Here is a 22,525-nt window from a genome sequence, read left to right on the forward strand (position 1 = left end):
CCTTAGCCAAATACATTTAAACTCAGTTTTTCACAATTCCTGACATTTAATCCTAGTAAAAATTCCCTGTCTTAGGTTAGTTAGGATCACCACTTTTTTTTAAGAATGTGAAATGTCAGAATAATAGTAGAGAGAATGATTTATTTCAGATTTTATTTCTTTCATCACATTCCCAGTGGGTCAAAAGTTTACATACACCCAATAGGTATTTGGTAGCATTGCCTTTAAATTGTTTAACTTGGGTCAAATGTGTCGGGTAGCCTTCCACAAGCTTCCCACAATAAGTTGGGTGAATTTTGGCCCATTCCTCCTGACAGCGCTGATGTAAGTCAGGTTTGTAGGCCTCCTTGCTCCCACGTGCTTTTTCAGTTCTGCCCACAAATGTTCTATGGGATTGAGGTCAGGGCTTTGTGATGGCCACTCCAATAGCTTGACTTTGTTGTCCTTAAGCCATTTTTCCACAACTTTGGAAGTATACTTTGGGTCATTGTCCATTTGGAATACCCATTTACGACCAAGCTTTAACTTCCTGACTGATGTCTTGAGATGTTGCTTCAATATGTCCACATCATTTTCCTTATTCATGATGCCATCTATTTTGTGAAGTGCACCAGTCCCTCCTGCGGCAAAGCACCCCAACAACATGATGCTGCCACCCCCGTGCTTCACGGTTGGGATTGTGTTCTTCGGCTTGCAAGCCTCCCCCTTTTTCCTCCAAACATATTGATGTTCATTATGGCCAAAGGGTTATATTTTTGTTTCATCAGACCAGAGGACTTTTCTCCAAAAAGTACGATCATTGTCCCCATGTGCAGTTGCGAACCGTAGTCTGGCTTTTTTATGGCGGTTTTGGAGCAGTGGCTTCTTCCTTGCTGAGCAGCCTTTCAGGTTATGTCGATATAGGACTCGTTTTACTGTGGATATAGATATTTTTGTACCTGTTTCCTCCAGCTTCTACACAAGGTCCTTTGCTTTTGTTCTGGGATTGATTTGCACTTTTTGCACCAAAGTACATTCATCTCTAGGAGACAGAACGCGTCTCCTTCCTGAGCGGTATGATGGCTGCGTGGTCCAATGGTGTTTATACTTGCATACTACTTCTTGTACAGATGAGCATGGTACCTTCCGGCATTTGGAAATTGCTCCCAAGGATGAACCAGACTTGTGGAGGTCTACACATTTTTTCTGAGGTCTTGGCTGATTTCTTTTGATTTTCCAATAATGTCAAGCAAAGAGGCACTGAGTTTGAAGGTAGGCCTTGAAATACATCCACAGGTACACCTCCAACTGACTCAAAGGATGTCAATTAGCCTATCAGAAGCTTCTAAAGCCATGACATAATTTTCTGGAATTTTCCAAGCTGTTTAAAGGCACAGTCAATTTAGTGTATGTAACTTCTGATCCACTGGAATTGTGATACAGTGAATTATAAGTGACATAATTTGTCTGTAAACAATTGTTGGAAAAATTACTTGTGTCATGCACAAAGTAGATGTCCTAACCTACTTGCCAAAACTATAGTTTGTTAACAAGAAATTTGTGGAGTGGTTGAAAAACGAGATTTAATGACTCCAACCTAAGTGTATGTAAACTTCCGACTCAACTATATATACTAGGCGGTGTCAGAGGAAGGCCCAAAAAATTGTCAAAACTTCAGTCACCCAAGTCATAGACTGTTCTCTCTGCTACCGCACGGCAAGCTGTACCGGAGCGCCAAGTCTAGGACCAAAAGTCTCCTTAACAGCTTCTACACCCCCTTTTGTTTTACACTGCTGCTCACTGTTTATTATCTATGCATAGTCACTGTACAAATTACCTTGACTATCCTGTACCCCCGCACATTGACACGGTACCGGTACCCCCTGTATAGAGCCTCGTTATTGTTATGTACATAAGTTGTGTTACTTTTTTATTACTTAGATTTTTTTTAACTTTTGTTTATTTAGTCAGTATTTTATTAACTTTTTTTCTTGAACTGCATTGTTGGTTAAGTGCTTTTAAGTAAGCATTTCATAGTAAGGTCTACACCTGTTGTATTCGGCTCATGTGACAAATACAATTTGATTTGATTTGAAAACTTGGTGAAGGCATGCGAATGGCCATTGGACAGGAAATAGGCCCCACTACTATCTCTATTGACTGAGCTTTCATCCTTTCCCATTGTCCTAGCTCCCTCAATATCTAATCGCTGCTTTCTTCTAACTGTAAGGGCTGCAAAGAAAAGAGAAACAATCATCATTTGCAGCACAAATTTGGTTTGACACAGGGAACAGAATGTTCCGGTTCTATGTTTCCATGACATCAAGCTGAGGCTTAACAGGGCTCTTTAGGGGTCTTTTTACTGGCTGTCAGGCAGCAGGGAGGCGTAGGTATATAGGTCAGAGTGAACAGGCACCTCATATATCAATCACCATGGTGCATGAAATAGATCTTCACTCAGGCCAGCTGTGGTTGGCTCTCCTCCATGTAGCAGAGGAGCTCTGGGAGGGAGTGACTGGGCATGACTGTGTGTTGACCGTGTGTGGATGCTACATACTGATTAACTGTAATGAACAGGATACTGTTCCCATTCAGCACTTTGAAGTCCTTCTGTTCAAATGCGCACACACACACACATAACACACACACACACACACACACGCACGCACGCACACACACACACACACACACACAAACACACAGTCTTGTACAGCTAACCTTGTGGCGACACACAATTCAGTCCCATTCAAAATCCTATTTTCCCTAACTCATACTCTTACCCTAATCCTAACCTTAACTCTAACCTTAACCCCCAAAAACCTAAACCTAACCTTTACCCTAACTCTAAACCTAACCCTAGCTCCTAACACTAACCCTAAAACTAACCCAGCTCCTAACCCTAATTCTAACCCTAAAACAGCCAGGTAATTACCTGTGACGTCACGGCACTATGCAATCCCCTGAGAAACACATCAGCCTCCTCCGCCTGGTATAAATAGACCACTGCTGACAGCCCACCCCTAAACTCCTCCTCTCATATCTCTCTTCCTCTGTTCTCTCCTTCACCCCCTCGCTTTCCCTTTGTCTCTCTCTTACACTGTGACCTCTCTCTCTCCCTCTCTCTCTCTCTCGCAAATCAATTCAAAGGCTTTATTGGCATGGGAAATATATATTAACATTGCCAAAGCAAGTGAAATAGATAATAAACAAAAGTGAAATAAATAATACAAATGAACAGTAAACACTCTCTCTATACTCTCTCGTTCTCTCTCTCTGTACTCTCACTTGCTGTCTACCTCTTTCATCCTGTCCAATCTCTCTTTCTGCTCTTTCATCCTCTCCCATCTCTCTTTCTCCTCTTTCTCCTCTCCAATCTCTCTTTCTGCTGTTTCATCCTCTTCCGTCTCTCTTTCTCCTCTCCAATCTCTCTTTCTCCATCCTGTCCAATCTCTCAGTCTCTCTTTCTCCTCTCCCGTCTCTCTTTCTCCTCTTTCATCCTCTCCCGTCTCTCCTTCTCTCTTTCATCCTCTCCCGTCTCTTCTTCTCTCTTTCATCCTCTCCCGTCTCTCCTCTCTTTCATCCTCTCCCATCTCTCTTTCTCCTCTCCCGTCTCTCTTTCTCCTCTTTCATCCTCTCCTGTCTCTCCTTCTCTCTTTCATCCTCTCCCATCTCTCTTTCTCCTCTTTCGTCTCTCTTTCTCCTCTTTCTCCTTTCCCGTCTCTCTTTCTCCTCTCTTGTCTCTCTTTCATCCTCTCCCGTCTCTTTCTCCTCTTTCTCCTCTCCCGTCTCTCCTTCTCTCTTTCATCCTCTCCCGTCTCTCTTTCTCCTCTCCAATCTCTCTTTCTCCTCTTTCATCCTCTCCAGTCTCTCTTTCTCTTCTCCCGTCTCTCTTTCTCCTCTTTCATTCTCTCCCGTCTCTTCTTCTCTCTTTCATCCTCTCCCGTCTCTCCTCTCTTTCATCTTCTCCCGTCTCTCTTTCTTCTCTCCCATCTCTCTTTCTCCTCTATCTCCTTTCCCGTCTCTCTTTCTCCTCTTTCTCCTTTCCCGTCTCTCTTTCTCCTCTTTCTCCTTTCCCGTCTCTCTTTCTCCTCTATCTCCTTTCCCGTCTCTCTTTCTCCTCTTTCTCCTTTCCCGTCTCTCTTTCTCCTCTTTCTCCTTTCCCGTCTCTCTTTCTCCTTTCCCGTCTCTCTTTCTCCTCTTTCATCCTCTCCCGTCTCTCTTTTTCCTCTTTCATCCTCTCCTGTCTCTCTTTCTCTCTTTCTTTCTTGCACGACCTTGCTCCCTTTCTCTCTCCTTCCCCATAGTTATACCTCTTTATCCTCTCTGTTGTCTGGTAATCTACATGTGGGTTGATTTGGAGGGATTGTGGCCTAATTTGTGGTGATCTATTGGAGGAGTAAGGGATCCTTACATAAGAATGTTTTACAGCATATGTGTGTTATTTTTAACGGGGGTTGATTTATCATGCTAATGATGTCTTTCGGGTTGTGATGATGAAACTCTAGAGCACGACAAATGAGGAAAGAGGGGAAGACATAAAGTGAGGGGAAAAGAGGAGGGAAGAAGGGAGACAGGACACAAGGGCTGGTATTGATACAACAAGACAGGTGTGAGTTTCCCCCTGTGTTTGAAGGTGTTTGTGTGATTTCCATGGATCAGATTTTTAAGCGCGTCCTGGGGGCTCTGGGGGAAGTGAGTGTGTGAGGGTGGGCCCACGCTTTCATGTGCAGAAATTACATTGGTGGAACCTACAATCTATCTGGAATATTAAAGCTGATCTACCTCCCCTGATCTACAAGTTTTTTCTAATCGGGTCATGTGGCCGGGACAAACTCCTGGCCCTATAAATATTCAAAATCCCCCCACCCAGATTGGGTCTGATGCAGCAGCCTTACAGTGTGGTAGTTGGTCGTTGTCATCTCTCTGGGTGGGTTCTCCTTAAGATTTGAGATTCTGTTTTGGAATGTTATTTTCTACTTGATCTCACCCAAGTTCTCATAATATCTGACAGGTCACAGTCTCTGTCACCCGGACAAAGACAGACTGATGGAGTCTGAAATGATCTGCTTTGATTGCAGACTAAAGGAAGTCGACAGGAATCTTTGCCAAAAAGACTTGTTTCTCTTTTAATATTAACTCTGTCTATGTAAAGTGGAGTGGTTGTACATTACAATGACGATTGCTTTCACTAGAGAATGTATGTCTGAGATTCAGACGGGACATGATGTTGGCTGTGTTAGGGTTAGCTGTAAAACCTTTTGAGGATTCGAGGACCCATGCCAAATCTTTTCATTCTCCTGAGCAGGAATAGGTTTTGTCGTGCCCTCTTCTCAACTGTCTTGGTGTGCTTGGACCATGTTAGTTTGTTGGTGACGTGGACGCCAAGGAACTTGAAGCTCTTAATCTGCTCCACTACAGCCGGCCATTCGATGAGAATGGGGGCGTGCTCGGTCCTCCTTTTCCTGTAGTCCACAATCATCTCCTTTGTCTTGATCACGTTGAGGGAGAGGTTCTTGTCCTTGCACCACACGGTCAGGTCTCTGACCTCCTCCCTATAGGCTGTCTCATCCTTGTCGGTGATCAGGCCTACCACTGTTGTATCATCGGCAAACATAATGATGGTGTTAGAGTCGTGCCTGGCCGTGCAGTCATGAGTGAACATGGAGTACAGGAGGGGACTGAGCATGCAACCCTGAGGGGCCTCCGTGTTGAGGATCAGGGTGGCGGATGTGTTGTTACCTACCCTTACCACCTGGGGGCGGCCCGTCAGGAAGTCCAGGATCCAGTTGCCGAGGGAGGAGTATAGTCCCAGGGTCCTTAGCTCAGTGATGACCTTTGTGGGCAGTATGGTGTTGAATGCTGAGCGGTAGTCAATGAATAGCATTCTCACATAGGTGTTAATTTTGTCCAGGTGGGAAAGGGCAGTCTGGAGTGCAATAGAGATTGCATCATCTGTGGATCTGTTGGGACGGTATGCTAAATTGGAGTGGGTCTAGGGTTTCTGGGATAATGGTGTTGATGTGAGCCATGACCAGCCTTTCTAAGCACTTCATGGCTATAGACGTGAGTTCTACGGTTCGGTAGTCATTTAGACAGGTTACCTTAGTGTTCTTGGGCACAGGGACTATGGTGGTCTGCTTGAAACATGTTGGTATTACAGACTCAGACAGGAAGAACTTGAAAATGTCAGTACAGACTCTTGCCAGTTGGTCAGCACATGCTCGGAGTACACCTCCTGGTAATACGTTTAGCCCAGCGGCCTTGTGAATGTTGACCTGTTTAAAGGTCTTACTCACATCGGCTGCGGAGAGCGTGATCACACAGTCGTCCGGAACAGCTGATGCTCTCATGCATGTTTCAGTGTTACTTGCCTCGAAGCGAGCATAGAAGTTATTTAGCTCATCTGGTAGGCTTGTGTCACTGGGCAGCTCTCGGGTGTGCTTCCCTTTGTAGTCTGTAATAGTTTGCAAGCCCTGCCACATCCGACAAGCATCGGAGCCGGTCTGGTACGATTCGATCTTAGTCCTGTATTGAAGCTTTGCCTGTTTGATGGTTCGTCGGAGGGCATAGCGAGATTTCCTATAAGCTTCCGTGGTTAGAGTCCTGCTCCTTGAAAGCGGCAGCTCTAACCTTTAGCTCAGTGCGAATATTGCCTGTAATCCATGGCTTTTGGTTGGGGTATGTACATACATAATTCCACTTATCTGACAGAACAGCTTCATTAGTGTGTGTTTGTTTGTTTGAGCATGCTTGTGACGTGTGACTGACTGTAGCAAATTGTAGATGCATTCTGCCTCCATTTCCTAATTACGCTCCATCCCATAGCAGCCAAAACAAGAGAATCAACAAATTGGTGTGAAGGTAGTTATCAGATTCCACCATGTTGTGCGGGGGAAGACAGGGAGGAGGAGGAGGAGGAGGAGGGGGGGAAGGGGGGAAGGGATGGTTAGCGAGAGCTCTAATGAAGATGGGACAAAACAGCAGTAGTGTTTAGGTGGCAGGGGAGTGCTAGAACAACAGCACATCAGCTCTTGTGTTGTACCGAAAAAATGATACATTAATTGGAGAGCATGCTGTGTGTTTACTGGCCATATGGGACCAATGTTGATGACTGAATAGGCCTGATTGTAACTCCTAGAGTTCTGTGATGAATGATGTGGCAGCTCTGTCGATATGAACAGTGAACGCTAGAGGACTCTGGTGAATAGTACTGTAGATTGGTTCTATACAGTGGGATTTTTGTGATGAAAGGCTGTGAGGGGGGTGCCTAACTGGAGACTCTCTCTAGCTTGGACTGCTACTCATTTATCCATGCCACACCATCACTCTGAGTTATATATTTAAGCAATAAGGCACAAGGGGGTGTGGTGTATGGGCAATACACCACGGCTAAGGGCTGTTCTTACGCACAATGCAACACGGAGTGCCTGGATACAGCCCTTAGCCGTGGAATATTGGCCATATACCACAAACCCCCGAAGTGCCTTATTGCTTAAATATATAAGTCGTAATGATGGTGTGCCATTTTTCTTAAACCTTAATTTAACTAGGCAAGTCAGATAAGAACAAATTCTTATTTTCAATGACAGCCTAGGAACAGTGGGTTAACTGCCTTGTTCAGGGGCAGAACAACAGATTTATACCTTGTCAGCTCAGGGATTCAATCTTACAACCTTTCGGTTACTAGTCCAACGCTCTAACCACTAGGCTACCCTGCCACACCCATTGACAAATTGGGTGGTATATGTAAGATACATATTATAAACTGGGTGGTTCGAGCCCTGAATGCTGATTGGCTGACAGCCGTGGTATATCTGACCTTATGACAAAACATTTATTTTCACTGCTCTAATTACATTGGTAAATACATTTTTTGTCATATACGGGTATGACAAACATATAACATATATCATACATATACCACTCAGTTCATAATGACGAGAAAACCTTATCTAATAACTCTCATTAGAAAGACACGTCTGCGTGTCTGCATACGTTCATGGATGTGTACATGCATATTCACATTAGATAAAGCCAAATATACAGTGCATCGGGAAAGTATTCAGACCCCTTGACTTTTTCCACATTTTGTTACATTACAGCCTTATTCTAAAATGTATTAAATTGTTATTGAAGAAAAATGTACTTTCAGTGCCTGTGATATGTGGTTGTCCCACCTAGCTATCTTAAGATGAATGCACTAACTGTAAGTCCCACCTAGCTAAGAGCGTCTGCTAAATGACTAACATGTAAATGTAATGCCTTGTCTTTTTCTCAAGAAACAAATAGAACAATGTAACACTAGCTGTAACACAATGTAACACCACCCCATGTCACTATTCAGCCTACCCACATTTACATTTCTCATTTTCGTCATTTAGCAGAGCGAACAGTGTTGGGGAGTAATGTTACATGTAAAGGATTACAAAAAAACTGTAACTGTAATCCGTTACGTTACCATCAACAATATTGTAATCAGATTACAGATACTTTTGAAAAACTAGATGATTACTTCGAGGATGACTTTTAAACTCAGAAAGGATGTTTGCTAAAAACAATATTTGACAATTCTCTGTTTTCTGAATGACATTCAAATCAGTATTGAAAAAAGGAGCAAATTTAAGTTTGTTCAACGTCAGCGAGTCTGACCATAAATCAGAGACCTCTATCATGACACACCAAATGTATTTGATGGATCGCGGGAAAAGAGCAGGAATAGGCTTTTTTGTAGGCTACAGTCCAAGCTATGTCTTCCAATGGTGCGACTGCTGTCGGCATCCAAAGATGATCCAATTTGAATAAACGCTTGGAGGTAAGGATGACAGCAGTATCTACGGCGATATGGATTTCACTTATTATTGATATCAACATAGCGCATAGATGTGAATTACACTGCTGCTCTCTCATTTAGCTATTTGCTAATTGTGGTTGTTGTGGATGGCTGTTCACAAATCTAAATGTGTATTTGAACACAATAATGGTTGAATTCAAGAAGTTTAAGCTGCCTAATGTGCTCTTGCGACAGCTGCATAGTGCGGATCCCTACCTATGGAATACAATTGAGGCTTTTAGTGCTCAATTTAATCATAATTTTTTTAAATAATCCATAGGCCTAATGGACACATGCTCAAACTCGCACACTGTTGATAGTGTGGATATATATATATATTATATGATAATTTATAAATGCCTCATGAGCTTAGTTCAACCGTCACGCCCATTGAGAACCCAAAATATAAGCTTGTTTATCTCCAATGTTTGTAAACATTATAAATGAAAAACAAACACCTTATAGCCACATTACATGGTTAAAACTATAATTTTGATATCATGGATGGTCAGTCTCGCATCCATAGCTCTGTCTATTAATCTGAGTGTGGTTTCTCCAGACCCATCCATCAGTTTTTTACCAAAACAGAGGCGGGGCGGCCGTTTAGTCATTGTTTCATCTGTGGATTTGCCGTTTAAACAGCTGCATATGATCAAGATATCAAAGTGTCACCAACAAAAAGGTAAACAATAGGCCTATAGCAAATACAGCACATGGCATTACATTTTTCGTAAATAGCACTTTTCAGTAGTGCTCAAAGCATGCCATTCCATGAATGCAGAATTTATTTTTTATTTTATTTAACTAGACAAGTCAGTAAAGAACAAATTGTTATTTACAATGAAAGCCTACCCCGGACGACGCTGGGCCAATTGTGTGCCGCCCTATGGGACTCCCAATCATGGCCGGTTGTGATACAGCCTGGAGTCGAACCAGTGTCTGTAGTGACACCTCTAGCACTGAGATGCAGTGCCTTAGACCGCTGCGCTACTTGGGAGGCGATCAGTCCTCCATGACAACAAAATCATAAACAACAGAGTAGGGCTGGCTAATAAGTCCTTATAGTTTTGGGGTCATGCTCCAGTAAAACAATTTGGCTAATCAATACTTCCATATTTCCAAGTCCTATTCTTGAAGATCAAGGGGTATGACATTTATTGGAATGACTGGAATTCTGATAGACTTTGGTTATTAATGTACAGATATGATTTAATTGTATTATTATATGTAGTAGAAAGTGATGGGTTAGAAGAAGCCTACATAACCAACCCATAAAGTAAAATTTAACATACATATATGGCCAGCTATATAAACTTGAACATTGATTTATCCTGCAATAGATGTTGTTCAATTGGTAACATACATTTTTGTCTTTTTCTAATGCCTCTTAAGGGGAAAGTAATCTAAAAGTAACAGAATGTAATCAGATTACGTTACTGAGTTTGGGTAATCCAAAGTTAAGTTACCGATTACAATTTTGGACAGGTAACTAGTAACTGTAATAGATTACATTTAGAAAGTAACCTACCCAACCCTGAGAGCGACTTACAGTAAATATGAAGTATGGCAGCAGGAGGAAGCAAGATAGGGAAATTACTGACATTACTTGGCATTTACTTCAAACTATTGTATAAGTAAGAGTTTTGACAAGTTATATTCTCCCAAGGAGTAAGATACCAGCATTCAGAAGCAGTGATTGAGCATGTTTCAAAGCGGAACCAGGAGATCTATCTGGGGGAGAAAAGCTCTCATTCTCAACAGCTGTTTGGAGACATTATAATTGCGTTTTTCTGACCGACCGCTTTACGGCTGATTGGACTATCATAGAGACAGCCAACTAACTCTCGCTATCAGTGCTTCTGCAGGTGCACACAAACAATAACATCTTCTTTGGCGTGGAAAATGTGTCTGTGTCCCTGAGGCGCTGTCTGATGAAACTTTTATGTGACAGTTTCATGTCTTTCTGGGTGCTGCTGAGTTATGCTAATAGATGCTAATGTCCTGGGCGCCTCCTCAACAGGAAGGTTGTCAGCAGTACCGGGAGCCATTCAGGAAAATCAAGCAGTGGTGCCTCAGAGATCAGACAATTTATCTGGGATTTGATGAGTAATTCCAGTGTGACGTGATGGAGCTGGCTGTCTATCAAGGGTTGTCGTTCTTTGTGTCTTTGTCGTGTAGCTCAGTTGGTAGAGCATGGTGCTTGCAATGCCAGAGTTGTGGGTTTGATTCCCACGGGGGACCAGTATGACCAGTAAATTGCTCTGGATAAGAGTGTCTGCTAAATGACAAAAAATGAAATATGACCCTCAGATATGTGTATGTACTCTTACTACTTTATTGTCTGTCTCTCTCTCTGTTTCTGTTTCTGTCTCTCTTTGTCTCTCATGTACTGTACACACACGCACACAGACACAATGGGTTTTTTTCACCAAGGCATATTGCTTTCAGGCTACCTAGCTGCTGTAGCTATGGCAACGTGGATATGTCGTTATAAAATGGTTACAAAATCATTTGAGACATGAGAGACCATATTGGCTTCACAGATTGTCAGGTAATAACCATGTTCAAGACAGAATGTTCTTTGTATGAGAAAAACACCCAAAGGACTCTTGGAATTTGTTCCAGTATTGCCTCAACTTTACCGGCACATGGTTGGGGTATTGAGTTGCGTTTGCGTGCTTGCAAGCATGTTGTATTTGTCACTAAGGCATAGGCTTGCCTTACATCTTCCTAAACATCTTCCATCTTCCTTAGTGTGGTCCGTGTGCGGTTGAACCAGCTTGCCATTAAACCGCCCCCGCCGGCCGTCCCCGCAGCCTCACCCACGGTACAGATGACTCAGCCATAAATATTGACTGGCTGATAAACTGGATGAATTGGCCAGGCCCAATTATCAACCATTACAGGCCTGCTGATCCCACTGGCCATCCCACTGGCCAGTCCCACTGTTACACCTCTGTCCAATGAGGTGGCCCCGTGGCAGTGGTGTAAAGTACTTAAGTAAAAATACTTTAAAGTACTACTTAAATGTTTTTTTTTTAGGTATCTGTACTTTACTTTACTATTCATATGTTTGACTACTTTTACTTTTACTTCACTACATTCCTAAAGAAAATAATGTACTTTTTACTCCATACATTTTCCCTGACACCCAAAAGTACTTGTTACATTTTCAATGCTTAGCAGGACAGGAAAGTGGTCCAATTCACTCACTTATCAAGAGAATATCCTTGGTCATCCCTACTGCCTCTGATTTGGAGGAGTCACTAAACACAAATGCTTTGTTTGTAAGTGTTGTCTGCGTGTTGTAGTGTGCCCCTAGCTATCCGTAAATAAAAAAAAACTAGAAAATTGTGCCATCTGATTTGAGAGTTGATATTGAGCTTGTTCATTTTGTTTGCCGTAGGTAGTTCTGCTAGGAGACAGCTCTGTCTCATCTACTCCTAAGCAATTCCATAAAAAATGGTGTGTATGTGTGTGTGTGTCTGAGGGGCTGAAGAATGGCCAGCAGCTCATCCCACTTCCCCCACCACCTCAAATCTCTCTCTCTTTCTTTCTCTCTCTCTCTGTCTCTCTCTCTGTCTCTCTCTTTCTTTCTTTATATCTCTCTCTCTGTCTGTCTCTCTCTTTCTTTCTCTGTCTCTCTCTGTCTCTCTCTTTCTTTCTCTGTCTCTCTCTTTCTTTCTTTGTATCTCTCTGTCTGTCTCTCTCTCTGTCTCTCTCTTTCTTTCTTTATATCTCTCTGTCTGTCTCTCTCTCTGTCTCTCTCTTTCTTTCTGTCTCTGTCTGTCTCTCTCTCTGTCTCTCTCTTTCTTTCTTTGTATCTCTGTCTGTCTCTCTCTCTGTCTCTCTGTCTTTCTGTCTCTCATGTACACAAGAATACTATCTTCTTTCAATATTATTGATCCTTATTCGCTTCAGGACAATTAGCAAGTTGATCATTTTAACTTGTGAAGCGATACATTTTTGCTCTAAAATATCTTTAGATCTTTTTTGTTCATGGCCCATGTGGGAATATAGTTACAGTGCTTGTTGCGTATGTTGGTTGTTATTGTTCTGTGCCTCTGTGAGCTAATAGACGTGCTAAATCACACTGTTAGCCCTGTCCCTGTGCTTATAGGCAGTAGTTGCCTATCAAGAGAAGTAGGCGAGCCAATTGCACCAACAGCTTTACCATTCATACACCTAGAGGAACTGATTCTATTATGTTGGGTGTTTCCTATATGATGTCAGTTATGTAGGCGACAGAGTTTGTGACAGGTTTCACATGCTATGTTGGTATTGTGTTACGTGTGTGCGGTACCTTTAGCGATGTTAGCCTACAGTATATACTGTATCCAGAGTAGAGGTCGACCGATTATGATTTTTCAACGCCAATACCGATACCGATTATTGGAGGACCAAAAAAAGCCAATAACGAATAATCGGACGATTTTTATATATATATAAAATCTTATGTGAAGATTGAGATATATATATATATATATGTGTAATAATGACAATTACAATAATACTGAATGAACAATGAACACTTTTATTTTAACTTAATATAATACATAAATAAAATCAATTTAGTCTCAAATAAATAATGAAACATGTTCAATTTGGTTTAAGTAATGCAAAAACACAGTGTTGAAGGAGAAAGTAAAAGTGCAATATGTGGCACATATTGCACTTTTACTTTCTCCTTCAACACTGTGTTTTTGCATTACTTAAACCAAATTGAACATGTTTCATTGCTCAGAACATGAGAACATATGAAAGCTGGTCGTTCCTTTTAACATGAGTCTTCAATATTCCCAGTTAAGAAGTTTTCGGTTGTAGTTATTATAGGACTATTTCTCTCTATACCATTTGTATTTCATATACCTTTGACTATTGGATGTTCTTATAGGCACTTTAGTATTGCCAGCCTAATCTCGGGAGTTGATAGGCTTGAAGTCATAAACAGCGCTGTGCATCAAGCATTGCTAAGAGCTGCTGGCAAATGCAGTAAAGTGCTGTTTGAATGAATGCTTACGTGCCTGCTGCTGCCTACCACCGCTCAGTCAGACTGCTCTAACAAATATCAAATCATATACTTAATTATAATATAATAAACACACAGAAATATGAGCCTTTGGTCATTAATATGGTCAAATCCGGAATCATTTCGAAAACAGAACGTTTATTATTTCAGTGAAATTCGGAACCGTTACGTATTTTATCGAATGGGTAACAGCCCTAAGTTTAAATATTGCTGTTACATTGCACAACCTTCAATGTTATGTCATCATTATTTTTTTAAATTCTGGCAAATTAATTACGGTCTTTGTTAGGAATAAATTGCCTTTCAACAGTTCTCAACGAGCCAGGTGGCCCAAACTGCTGCATATACCCTGACTCTGCATACATTGAACGCAAGAGAAGTGACCCAATTTTCTAGTTAATATTGCCTGCTAACATGAATTTATTTTAACTACATATGCAGGTTTAAAAAAATATACTTGTGTATTGATTTTAAGAAAGGCATTGATGTTTATGGTTAGGTACATTATTGCAACGAATGTGCTTTTGTTAAATCATCACCCGCTTGGCAAAGTTGAAGTAGGCTGTGATTCGATGATAAATTAACAGGCACCGCATTGATTATATGCAACGCAGAACAAGCTAGTTACCCTAGTAATATCATCAACCATGTGTAGTTAACTGGTGATTATGTGAAGATTGATAGTTTTCTTCTAAGATAAGTTTAATGCTAGCTAGCAACTTGTCTTGGCTCCTTGCAGCCACAAGGTCCTTTTGATGCTGCACTCGCGTAACAGGTGTTCAGCCTGCCACGTGGTCTCCTCGTGGATTGCAATGTAATCGTCCATAATCGGCGTCCAAAAAGGCCGATTACCGATTATGAAAACTTGAAATTGGCCCTAATTAATTGGCTATGCCGATTAATCGGTCGAACTCTAATTCAGAGTGAGTGTGGTGCTAGCCGTCAGAGAGGCAGTTTTCCTACTGTGTCTTGGTTGCGGTGGCTGGGTCTGTGGGCCGTGCTACAGCTGTGTGACCAAGTCAGCAGTCTCTCTGAGGGGTTGTGGAGTGGGCTGTTGGGCCACTGTGCTCCTCCAGTGTAGTGCTCTAAGTGGTTCTGATAGAGACTCATGAGAAAACGCTTGAGAGAGTTTAGTGCTAATAAGATGTGAGTCAGTCCTAGGGAAAGCAGGGCTGTTAATGACGCTCTCACACATAGTCACACACACACACACACACACACACACACACACACACACACACACACACACACACACACACACACACACACACACACACACACACACACACACACACACACACACACACACACACAAACTTGGGGATTCTACATGAGTATCATCAGCATGCTGTTCACACACTCTCAGACTTTTGTTCTGTTTCTTTTGCTAATGGGAACTGAGTCACACACACGTTTGAACGGTGTGGCTGCCTGGGGTGGCAGATATATGGTGCTTCTGGGATTCTGTGGTGGGAAGCAAGATTATTGACTCCTGTAAGAATCGTTCCTCACACTAAACAAAAGCAAGGGTTGTATTCATTGAGGGTACACTGTGACAAAACTTTTTGCAATGGAAAACAAGAAGTGTTTATTTTTTGACAACTTCAGATAGTCTCTTATTGTTTCAGTCGGTTTTCCATTAGGTGCATAATGAATATTATCAACGAGTCCTGGACTGGAGTCAACATCGCCTTTTTTAATTTTTTTATTTCACCTTTATCTCTTGAGGATACCCTAGGATAGGGGGCGCCACAGTGCATTTTGAAAAAAAATCGTTCCCATTTTCAACGGCCTACTAATCAAACTCAGAAGCTAGGGCATGCATATACGTATTATATATGGATAGAAAACACCCTAAAGTTTCTAAAACTGTTTGAATGGTGTCTGTGAGTATAACAGAACTCAAATGGCAGTCAAAACCCCGAGACCGATTGAAACAGGAAGTGGAATTCAGAATTGTGGACTCGACTTCTCATCTTTCCCTATAAATCACACCGTTAACCATGGTTCAGTGAGCACTTCCTATTGCTTCCACTAGATGTCGCCAGTCTTTTCACAGTGGTTTGAGCCTTATACAGTCGAAACTCAGTGAATGAGACGCGTTGGAAATTGGTCACAGGGGATGGGCCATCACCATTATGACGCCGGCGGCCATGTCTACCCCCACCTTTGGAAACGGTTTTAAAGGCAATGAAATCATCCCCCTCGAATCTTATTGGCTCTCTTGGTGTTACAGGCCCTGAAGATTAATGTTTTACAACGTTTGACATGTTTGAACGAACCTACAGGCGGGAGAATCTCATTTTATCCGGAACTTCAGCCCTGCGCTTGGAGAGAGCCATAGGACGCGCTACCAACAGCAGGCTAATGGAACGTGAAGTATGGACTTTTTGACCGAAAATACATCTGTTGTGGACCTGGGATGCTTTCTGATGAAGACAACTAAAGGTAGGCGATTATTGACAATATTATACAAGATGAGATGTGACATGCGATTGTTTCCAAGATGGCGCCGAGCTCTGTATATTAGCTAATTTCCTGAGTATCGCATCTCCTTTTATCGCAAAGTGTGATTACCCAGTAAAGTTAATTTAAAATCTGGTATGACAGGTGTTCTCAAAAGATATTCATCTATAAATGTTAGATTGACAATATAAATTTAAAAAATCGTTATCGGATAGTAATTTAGGGAATTGTAGCATTGTTTACCGGGACGCATTTGAGGGGAAATTATTTAGTCAACGTCAGACGCCGATGTAAAATGCTGTTTTTATATATAAATATGACCTTTATTGAACAAAAGAATGCATGCATTGTATAACATGATGTCCTAGGGGTGCCATCTGATGAAGTTTGTAAAAGGTTAGTGCTGCATTTAGCTGTTTTTTTATTATATGTGATGCAAGTGGTTGGTCGGAAAATGGCTATGAAGCTGCTTTTTACGATGGACTCATCTAACATAATCTAATGATTTGCTTTTCCTGTAAAACCTTTTTGAAATCGGACGACGTGGGTCGATTCAGGAGAGGTGTATCTATAAAAAAAATATATATATATTAAATTAAAAAAAAAAAAATTATGATTTTTTTTTTACTGCTAATTGGCGATATGATTTTTCGCTGGATTTTGATCCCGCTGACGGGGTGAGACGCTGGAGAGGTTAACCAGGTAGGCCAGTTGAGAACAAGTTCTCATTTACAACTGCGACCTGGCCAAGATAAAGCAAAGCAGTGCGACAAAAACAACACAGAGTTACACATAAACAAAAGTACAGTCAATAACACAATAGAAAAATCTAAACTCAGCAAAAAAAGAAACTTCCTCTCACTGTCATCTGTGTTTATTTTCAGCAAGCTTACCATGTGTAAATATTTGTTTGAACATAACAAACCACTGTACAAGATTCAACAACTGAGACATAAACTGAACAAGTTCCACAGACATGTGGCTAACATAAATGGAATAATGTGTCCCTGAACAAAGGGGGGGTCAAAATCAAAACTATCTGGTGTGGCCACCAGCTGCATTAAATACTGCAGTGCATCTCCTCCTCATGGACTGCACCAGATTTGCCAGTTCTTGCTGTGAGATGTTACCCCACTCTTCCACCAAGGCACCTACAAGTTCCCCAACATTTCTGGGGGGGAATGGCCCTAGCCCTCACCCTCCGATCCAACAGATCCCAGACGTGCTCAATGGGATTGAGATCCGCTGGCCATGGCAGAACACTGACATTCCTGTCTTGCAGGAAATCACACACAGAACGAGCAGTATGGCTGGTGGCATTGTCATTCTGGAGGTTCATGTCAGGATGAGCCTGCAGGAAGGGTACTACATGAAGGACGAGGATGTCTTCCCTGTAACGCACAGCGTTGAGATTGCCTGCAATGACAACAAGCTCAGTCCAATGATGCTGTGACACACCGCCCCAGACCATAACGGACCCTCCACCTCAATATCGATCCCGCTCCAGAGTTCAGGCCTCGGTGTAACGCTCATTCCTTCGACGATAAACACGAATCCGACCATCACCCCTGGTGAGACAAAACTGCGACTTGTCAGTGAAGAGCACTTTTTGCCAGTCCTGTCTGGTCCAGCGACGGGTTTGTGCCCATAGGCGACATTGTTGCCGGTGATGTCTGGTGAGGACATGCCTTACAACAGGCCTACAAGCCCTCAGTCCAGCCTCTTTCAGCCTATTGCGCACAGTCTGAGCACTGATGGAGGGATTGTGCATTCCTGGTGTAACTCGGGCAGTTGTTGCCATTCTGTACCTGTCCCGCAGGTGTGATGTTTGGATATACCGATCCTGTGCAGGTGTTGTACATGTGGTCTGCCACTGCGAGGACAATCAGCTGTCCGTCCTGTCTCCCTGTAGCGCTGTCTTAGGCGTCTCACAGTATGGACATTGCAATTTATGCCCTGGCCACATCTGCAGTCCTCATGCCTCCTTGCAGCATGCCTAAGGCACGTTCATGCAGATGGGCAGGGACCCTGGACATCTTTCTTTTGTTTTTTTTCGGAGTCAGTAGAAAGGCCTCTTTAGTGTCCTAAGTTTTCATAACTGTGATCTTAATTGCCTACCGTCTGTAAGCTGTTAGTGTCTTAACGACCGTTCCACAGGTGCATGTTCAGTCATTGTATTTTATTGAACAAGAATGGGAAACAGTGTTTAAACCCTTTACAGTGAACAGCTGTGAAGTTATTTGGATTTTTACTAATTATCTTTGAAAGACAGGGTCCTGAAAATGGGATGTTTCTTTTTATGCTGAGTTTATGTACAGTGTGTGCAAATGTAGAAGATTAGTGAGGTAAGGCAATAAATAGGCCATAGAGGCGAAATAATTACAATTTAGCATTAACACTGGAGTGATAGATGTGCAGATGATGATGTTTAAGTAGAGATACTGGGGTTCAAAAGAGCAAGAAGATAAATAACAGGATTCAAATTTCTGTTTGAAAAAGATAGCCTTCCAGGATACCCAGGCCAGGTCGGTTTGAAAGGCCTGCTTGCTGAATAAAACAAACTAAGGGGGGAGGCTTCTGATGTTAACATGCATGAAACCAAGGCTTTTATAGTTACAGAAGTCAACAAATTAGAGCGTCTGGGGAATGTGAGTGGTGCTGGGGGCTGCAGGGCCTGGGTTAACCTCTACATCACCAGATAAACAGAGGAGGAGTAGGATAAGGGTAAGGCTAAAGGCTATAAGAACTGGTCGTCTAGTACGTTCGGAACAGAGAGTACAAGGAGCAGATTTCTGGGCGTGGAAGAATAGATTCAAGGCATAATGTACAGACAAGGGTATGGTAGGATTTGTGTACAGTGGAGGTAAACCTAGGCATTGAGTGATGATGAGAGAGGTTTTGTCTCTCGAGGCACCAGTTAAGCCAGGTGAGGTCACCGCGTGTGTGGGGGTGGGACAAAAGGGCTATCTAAGGCATATTGGCAGGGCTGGGGGCTCTAGAGTGAAATAAGACAATAATCACTAACCAAAACAGCAATAGACAAGGCATATTAACATTAGGGAGAGGCATGTGTAGCCGAGTGATCATAGGTTCCAATGAGTAGCAATAGGTGAGTCAGGGAGCCAATTTAATAGTCTCTACTATGCTAGGCGAGCTGGAGACATGGCGATTCAGACGTCGCAACGGAAGAGCCTGTTGAAATCACCTCGGATGATTACGTCGGCAGACCAGTCGTGATGGATCGGTGGGGCGCCGTATCAGCAGTAAAGGGTCCAGGCCAATTCACAAAAGAGGTATTGTAGCTCAAGAATTAGCTGGTGGACCTCCTCGTCTAGCCGAGAGATGAGCCTTGCTCAAGGCTAACTGGTGCTTGCTTCGGGACAGAGACGTTAGCCAGGTGTAGCCACTCGGCTTGCAGCTAGCTAGCAGCGATGATCCGGTGTAAAGGTTCAGAGCTTGCGATAGGAATCCGGAGATGTGGGAGAGAAAAAGTAGTCCGATATGCTCTGGGTTGATATCGCGCTGTGTAGACTGGCAGGAGTTGACCGAGCTGAGGCTGGCAGATGTCCGAGTTAACAGTGATGACCGCTAGCAGTGGCTAACTGACTACTAGCTAGTAGCTAGTTAGCTGGCTAGTCTCTGATGGGGGTTCCGGTTCTAAAGTATAAAATAGCAGATCCGTACCACATTGGGTGAGGCGGGTTGCAGGAGAGTATATTCAGTCCGTAGATGGAAAGTGAGATTAAAATATATATGAAATATATACGAAAAACCCCAGAGGAAAACGATATTTACACGGGACAGGACGGGACAAGACAAAACACACGTCCGACTGCTACGCCATCTTGGAACCTACTTAGCTTTATCTTCTCTCACCTTCAAACGCTTTTGTAAGAGTTTTTTTTTCTCCAAATATGGTGAATTATTAATGGGAGAAAGCAGCATGAAAGAGATTGCCAGGGTCCATTAAAGTAATGTGTGTGTGATATTGAGGAACCTTGAGCTTCTGGTTGCACATATGAGTTCAAACCCTAGGTTCGTTCGTAGGACATTTCTGATTACTTATGGACATAACAGGGAAGCCTGTGGTCGTGATTGAGTATTTGTTTATAACTGTGCATTAATGTATATTTTGTTGTGGCCTTTACAAGAACAATACAGCTAGCATGTGACAAATGGACATATTTGCAACAGGCTTTCGCAAGTAGAGAGAGAGTGAAAAGCAAAGAAGACAAGAAAGAGGGAAAAGAACATGAAGGAAGAGAGAAGAGGGATGAAAATTAGATTTGAGAGATTAGGCTGGTAAACTGAGCTCTCTTACCTTAGACGCGCTGCAAATATAAAACTGCCGTAGAACATTGCATTCTTTGCCACTCTTGGTTTTGCAGCCTAAGCAGGAAAAGTTGTAATAAACATCCAGGTGTTAATAATGGACAAGGGGAGAATCCTCTGAGCCAATGGTGATGGCTGTTACAGAATAGTGAGGATACAGCCAATGTCTCGATTGACACCCTATTCCCTATGTAGTGTACTACTTTTGACCAGAGTCCTGTGAAGTAGTGGTTGTAAAAGGTGTAATTTGAGATGAAGGCATAGTGGACAGGAAAGAGCTCTGGTCAAAAGCAGTGCCCTATGGAGGAAAGGTTGTCATTTCAGATGCATCCATTATATACAGTGGTTTATATACAACGAATATTGAGTCTGAAATTGGCGTTTCGTTTCCCATGTCATCTATAGCCATTTTCCCTTTCCTCTTTGTGTTGTCAGTTTTTCACAGACCCCTGTGCCAACAGCCCATGTTTCCATGGCAACTGTAGCCGCAGTGGTGAGAGCGAGGAGTACACCTGCGAGTGCAGCGAGGGGTACGAGGGGGAGAAGTGTGAGCAGGCCACCTTGGACCTGCTTCCTGTCTCCAGCTGGGATCCTGCCACACCCCCTGCCCCCGAACAGGCCACACCCGCCACACCCACAACCGCCACTCAGCCCTCCCAGCCAACAACAGTGTCCAGCACCACGCAGGCACCTCCGACGCTGCAACCGTGGCAGCCTAAGGCTGGACAGAGACTCTTGGTGGTGCAGTGGGAGAAAGAACAGGTCAGAGATGAATGCTACCTGTACTCTATTAGTCACAACAGTCCAGCTGACCAGCTAGCTAGGTTCAGAGTTCGCAGAACTTCTTTATTTGTCTTATAAAATAATTACATTTATCCACTTGCTGCCTCATGTGTGTATCTTTGTGTTTCCATGTATGTGAGTGCCTGTGTGTATGTGTGTCTCTGTGTGTCCATGCATGCATATGTGTGTATGTGTGTGTGTTCCTGTTGCAGGTGACGGAGGGACTGCACTGTGTGAGTCCTGAGCTGTGTGAGCTGACCTCTGGAACTCTTACTCTCTCTCTAGAGGTGCCTGAAGAGACTGCCGTCAAGTAAGAGCCCTGTATTGCATGTACTGGTACCTTCCTGTGTGTGTATATATGTGTGTGTGTTTGTATAGTGCCCTCCCTCCCTCTCTCCCGTTTATCATAACCCCTCCCTCTCTCCCCTGTTTATCCTAACCTCTCCCTCCCTCCCTCTCTCCCCTGTTTATCCTAACCTCTCCCTCCCTCCCCTGTTTATCCTAACCTCTCCCTCCCCTCCCTCCCTCCCCTCCCTCCCTCCCTCCCTCCCTCCCTCCCTCCCCTCCCCTCCCTCCCTCCCTCCCTCCCTCCCTCCCTCCCTCCCTCTCTCCCCTGTTTATCATAACCTCTCCCTCCCTCCCCTGTTTATCCTAACCTCTCCCTCCCCTCCCTCCCTCCCTCCCTCCCCCTCCCCTCCCCCCCTCCCTCCCTCCCCCTCCCTCCCTCCCTCTCTCCCCTGTTTATCATAACCTCTCCCTCTCTCCCCTGGTTAACCTCTCCCTCTCTCCCCTGTTTATCATAACCTCTCCCTCTCTCCCGTTTATCCTAACCTCTCCCTCCCTCCCTCTCTCCCCTGTTTATCCTAACCTCTCCCTCCCTCCCTCTCTCCCCTGTTTATCATAACCTCTCCCTCCCCTGTTTATCCTAACCGCTCCCTCCCTCCCTCTCTCCCCTGTTTATCATAACCTCTCTCTCCCTCCCCTGTTTATCCTAACCTCTCCCTCCCTCCCTCTCTCCCCTGTTTATCATAACCTCTCTCTCTCTCCCCTGTTTATCATAACCTCTCCCTCCCTCCCCTGTTTATCATAACCTCTCCCTCCCTCCC

At 43.3% G+C, this 22,525-nt stretch overlaps 1 protein-coding gene across 1 annotated transcript in view; it reads left to right on the forward strand.

Annotated features, from left to right (window-relative positions):
* The window catches only part of LOC106580885 (delta and Notch-like epidermal growth factor-related receptor), a 77,666-nt gene that overhangs the window by 13,926 nt on the left and 41,215 nt on the right, over nt 1-22,525 (forward strand). Inside the window, exons 2-3 of the mRNA XM_045703650.2 lie at nt 21,072-21,398; nt 21,632-21,729. Of these exons, the coding sequence (XP_045559606.1) occupies nt 21,072-21,398; nt 21,632-21,729 (425 nt within the window). The remainder of the gene's footprint in view (nt 1-21,071; nt 21,399-21,631; nt 21,730-22,525) is intronic.

The sequence above is a fragment of the Salmo salar genome, chromosome 20 (assembly GCF_965601325.2).
Source record: "Salmo salar chromosome 20, fSalSal1, whole genome shotgun sequence".
In the NCBI taxonomy this organism is placed as follows: Eukaryota; Metazoa; Chordata; class Actinopteri; order Salmoniformes; family Salmonidae; genus Salmo; species Salmo salar.